This window comes from Propithecus coquereli, unplaced genomic scaffold, assembly GCF_000956105.1.
Source record: "Propithecus coquereli isolate 6110/MARCELLA unplaced genomic scaffold, Pcoq_1.0 Scaffold689, whole genome shotgun sequence".
NCBI lineage: Eukaryota > Metazoa > Chordata > Mammalia > Primates > Indriidae > Propithecus > Propithecus coquereli.
Genome location: NW_012152940.1, coordinates 389,900 through 394,786, shown reverse-complemented (window position 1 = coordinate 394,786; position 4,887 = coordinate 389,900). Strand labels below are relative to the sequence as shown.

At 57.2% G+C, this 4,887-nt stretch overlaps 1 protein-coding gene across 1 annotated transcript in view; it reads right to left on the bottom strand.

Moving 5' to 3' along the window:
* The window catches only part of GFPT2 (glutamine-fructose-6-phosphate transaminase 2), a 28,056-nt gene that overhangs the window by 7,434 nt on the left and 15,735 nt on the right, over positions 1–4,887 (bottom strand). Inside the window, exons 8-12 of the mRNA XM_012660885.1 lie at positions 4,471–4,634; positions 3,033–3,128; positions 2,861–2,958; positions 2,437–2,557; positions 160–423 (exon numbers count right to left, since the gene is read on the bottom strand). Of these exons, the coding sequence (XP_012516339.1) occupies positions 160–423; positions 2,437–2,557; positions 2,861–2,958; positions 3,033–3,128; positions 4,471–4,634 (743 nt within the window). The remainder of the gene's footprint in view (positions 1–159; positions 424–2,436; positions 2,558–2,860; positions 2,959–3,032; positions 3,129–4,470; positions 4,635–4,887) is intronic.

Genomic DNA, 4,887 nt, shown 5'->3' with positions numbered 1-4,887 from the left:
CGGAGCTTTGAAACAAGCATCTCAAAGAGGCTCACAGAGCTAAAGGCCAACATGGAAAGGATGGGAAGACAATGTAGGAACAAACTGAGACTACAAATGAAGAGATAGAAATCCCTAAGAAAGGGAAAGAAAGGCAGCATCGCTGGCGTATCGGGGCACGACTGCCCGCCGCGTCCACGCCAGAGGAGGGCGGATACCCAGGCACCCGGGCCTCTGGCCCACCCGCCCAGGCTCTTCCCGAAGGAGAGCATGCTGTTCCTTCTACCTTGGTGCTGGCCACGCCGATCTCCGGCCCCGCGTTGATATGGACACCGCAGTCGGTCTCCCGGGAGATGGAGCTGCCCACGGTGTTGGTGACGCCCACGGTCAGGGCGCGGCGGTCCTTGCAGTATCGCAGGGCCAAGAGCGTGTCCGCAGTCTCACCTGCCGCACGGGGCCCGCTCAGCGCGCTGCCAGCCCAAACCCTCCCCCGCCCCTCTCCCCGGCTCCTGTCTCAGTGCCCGAGACACAGGCAGGGTGGGGGGTGTTCGGAAAGTAAATGCACACTCAACGATTGTTTCGTTGACTGTTAGATTGAAGGTGTTGTTGTTATTTATATAACAAGCCACTTTCTCATCCACTATGTCATTTAAATCTCATGACAACCCTGTGGGGGCCACTATCCCCACTTTCCTTTGGAGGATCAGGGGCTCAGAGACGGGAGAAAATCAGCACACGCGCAGCAGGTGGGCCTGGCTCCCAAGGCCCCTTCCCCACTCTGAGCTGCCTTATTCAGCACGTGCCGAGATGTAACAGATTTAACATTTAAAAAGCAGGAATGCCCCCAAATGGTGTTTCTCGAATAGATCTTGTTTGAAAGGAAGCACTTCTTGCAGCCTCCCAGTGTGGACTCAAATTGTTTCTAGAATGAAGCTAAAGAGGTTCATGCATAAACTCCCTACGTCTGTATGCTGTAAAGAACTCAAACCAAATTAAGTATGAGCCAGACCATAAAATCAAGGTTTGAATTCACACGCGCTGCTCGAGGCTGCTCTGTCTGCAAGGGCTGCGTCCGGCTGCGCCGTCCTGGCGTTTCTGCAGGGCGGGCTGGCACTGCCGTGTGCCGCTGCACGGCCCGATTCTCTCTCCTGTTTCTCTTCAGGTTGCTTAGCTCATGGCGCTGGAGTGTGCGCGGCGCCTCCTCAGCGCCAGCCGTGGGGGCCGGGGGATGAGGGGAAGGGGGCGCTGTCTTCAGCAGCCTCCCCGCCAGGTTTTGACAGGTTTTTCCCAATCTCCTGACGGGGCTGAACCCTGCTGTACCCACAGAGGCGCGGGAGCTGCCGCTGCACACGAGATGCACCCCTGTGCTTTCGGTAATGGCTTCCACCATTCGAAAGATGTTTTTAAGCTCTGATGGGATCAAAAACCTAAAGGCAAATGCGGCAGCTCCTGGGTAACGAGGCGGTCAGCCAGATGACGGGTATATCTGTGTTAGTTTTCTTAGCTTGTCATCAGAATGGAAATGGCATTAAGAATTCAACGTGGAAGCAGTATTAAAAGCCCCAACAGATACTAGAGCATTACTGTCAATTTTTTAGTTGTGGTAATGACACTGTGGTTGTGTTTTCCCCTTTTATCATTTTAATCATACATCTTGACACATTTGCGGATGAAATAATATGATGTCTAGGTCTGGGACTGGCTTCAAAATAACCCGGCACAGGGAAAGGGTTAGTGCGGGTGTGGACAGCAATTATCGGCTATGTTGATAACTGCTGAGGCCGGGCGATTCCTTACACGAATATCTCCACTTTTATATAGGGTTGGAATTCTGCATAATTAAAACATTTCGAAAATCCTTCTGGAGCTCGAGGGGACTGCAAGTGTATGGCCGCGATCATGTCCCTGGAGCAAGTGTCCAAGCCCAGCACCAGGACGGCGCCCGGGGGTCTGCCCATCTCAGGGACAGTCCGGCCCTAAACCCGAGCAGCGTCCCCCGCGCTCCCCCTGCTGGGTGGCACGGGCACCGCACACGGAGGCCACACCGCGTCCCGACGTGACTCCCAGCCTAGCAGAATTTTGAAGGAGATTTTTTTCTCCAGGAAGTTAAATCCAGCAAACATTTACAAGCGTCTTGCTGAGTAGTCACTGAAGTCTTGAACTTGGACTGGCAGGAGGAGGGAGAGGCCATGGGGCAGGGGAAAACCAACGGACCCGGATTCCCGGCCCAACTCCAGCACGGCCTTGGACGTACCTTGCCCTTCCCCAACAACAGTGACAGTGATTGATGGCTCCAGGAGGTAGGTGACCCAACGCACGAGAGCGCGTGGGGCACAAGGCAGGCGCACAGGGGACGCAACTCGATGAAGGAGGGAGGGAGCTATCTGGTGTGTCGCAGAGAGGAGACAGCCCAGAGCTGACCTAATGCTCACCTGGCCACGCTGCCCTACCCCTTACCTGATTGGCTTATGAAAAAGCAAACGTCATCCCTGAACACCGGTGTGTTCCTGTCCAGAAAATCACTAGCAAGTTCGACCATCACAGGGAGCTCGGTCAGTTCCTCCAACACTTGCCGAGTCTGAAGCCAACGAGAACGGGGACTGAAGTCAGTCACAGGCTCTACGGGGACACGGGGCCGCTGGGCTTCCAGGCACAGGCTGTGACCTGGCGCCTCACCAGTGCCGTCGTGGTGGCGAGGGGACTGCAGTCGCGTGCACCTTGCAGAAGAAAGGGCCCCGCGCCGCTTCTCACGCTGGCGCACGCAGGGGGTGCGAGGCTTCGCAAATTCGGAAGGCCAAATGCGCGACAAAACGCGAGGCCCGCGCGTCATCCCAGAGGGCCGACTTCCCCGCACTACCAGGGGCCAGTCCGTTGCACTTACGGCCACGGCGGCGTGGTAGCTGGTCCCACAGCCGATCACGATGAGCCGCCGGCATCTTCGAATCTCCTTCAGGTGGTCCTTCAAGCCGCCCAGGAGCACTGCGGGCACACGGCAAGGCGTCAGCGCGACCGCACGGCGCAGGCAGGGGCGCCCGGCTGAGTGCAGGAGTTACCTGTGTTGCTCTCAAAGTTCACCCGCCCTCTCATGGTATTGAAGACCGACTCCGGCTGTTCGAAGATCTCCTTCTGCATAAAGGCACTGAAGTTGCCTGTCAAATAAACATCGACAAGACTGGTCGGTTACATTTCCGCTGCCTAACTTTTAATCGGGAGGAAAAGTGGTTAGGGGACACTGACAGTGACACCTATAAAGCCCACTGCAGGGACTGTCCTGTCGGAATGAGGACTATCTCTGCTTTACGTATCAGATCCTGAAGCTTGAGGAAGGGAGGGTTTGCTCGGGGCGCATAAGTAAACAAACAGCGTGGCTGGTCCTGCTGGGCCAGGCTCCCCTTAGCAAGGCCAGAAGAAAGTAAAATGCTTTACTTCCAAAGAGCCACCCACTCAGGCAAGTACAAATTAAGCAAGCCCAAAGAAACCGACAATTTTCTTTTTAATAAATAACCTCCTAGCTTCTGTAATAAAAACCAAAACCAAAATCTTCCTAGCCACACACGCACTTCCGGGCTCTGATCTGAATGGGATTGGACGGCATCAGAGGGATGATCCGGCTACGGGATGTTCAAGCCCCTGCCGGAGGTGTTGCATCTGATGCTTTGGCGGCGTCCACAGACTGGGTGGGCAGGGCTCTCTAGGACACGGCACTCGTGAGGCCAAACGTTACCGGTGTCCCCTGCCTGCTGCCTACGACATAGCACTTGTACAAAGAGCAAATAAAGCAAGCGAGGAGGGTGGGGCAGGGAGGAGCCGTGGCAGACAGGATTAGAGGACTCCGAGGGCGTGATGTTCCAGGCGTGATGTTCCAGGCGAGCCTGAGACGGCCGACAGGAGCCAGGCCTACGAGAAGAACAACGGATGCAAGGACCGCAGCAGGCGAGGGGCGGAGGCAGCCAGGCCAGGGCTGGCGGGGCAGAGCACAAAGGGTCAAGTGCGGTGGGGCCAGGCTTTGGCTGGGTGGGGTGGGGTGTTGTGGGCAGTGGCAGAGGGTTTGGATTTTATTCTAAGAACGGTGGGGCACCATCAGAAGGCTTCAAGCCGCGGGAGCATCACAGGGTCTGAGTCGTGTTCTGATCAGTCTGCTCAGGCTGCCCCGTGGGGTCGTGGTTGTAGGGGGTGGAAGTGGGTGCAGAGACAGGCTCGCCTTGTGGGGACAGAGTACACACAGCCCAGAGCAGAAATGACGCCCGGGGCTGGGAGTGTGTCCCAGGGAGTCCGCACAGGAAGGCGGCTGATGCGCTGGGGTCAGCGCAGGCAGACAGGAGCCCCCTTGGAGACACGGGGCCAGGCTCCCTGCATCCTCTCAGCTGTGTGAGCCTCAGGCCACCATGAAGGGCAGGAGGGCTGTGGCCCCACTGGGGGAGGGCAGCGGTCGGGAGCTCCACCGCGGGCACCGCCCCAAGGCTGCCGCACCGCCTCTCGCAGGGCACCTGCCTTTCATGATCTGCTGCAACTCCATCTGCAAGGTCTGGATGGCTCTCGACGGGTCGTCACTGGCCGAGCGCTGGATCCGGTGGATGGAGAGTTTCCCATCAGCCACTGCGGCAATGTCGTCGTCCTCCAGGAAGATGACCCGGTTGGTGTGCTCTATGATAGCGCTGGAGCAGGGAAACAGGCATCGTCACCGTGGCGCCCTGCCCTCAGCAGTCCCCAGGCAGCAGTCGCTAGCTGTTTCCCGAGCGCGGGGTCCACATCGGTGGCATTTTAGGGGGACAGAGACACACTGCCCTAAAACCACCAATTCCCAGGTGAATCATCCCCCTTCTTCACCCTCCTCCCAGGATGATTCTGAAGCCAGTCCCCAACGTTACATTGTTTCTTCTCTGAGCACTTTCGCCTGTATCTCTGAAA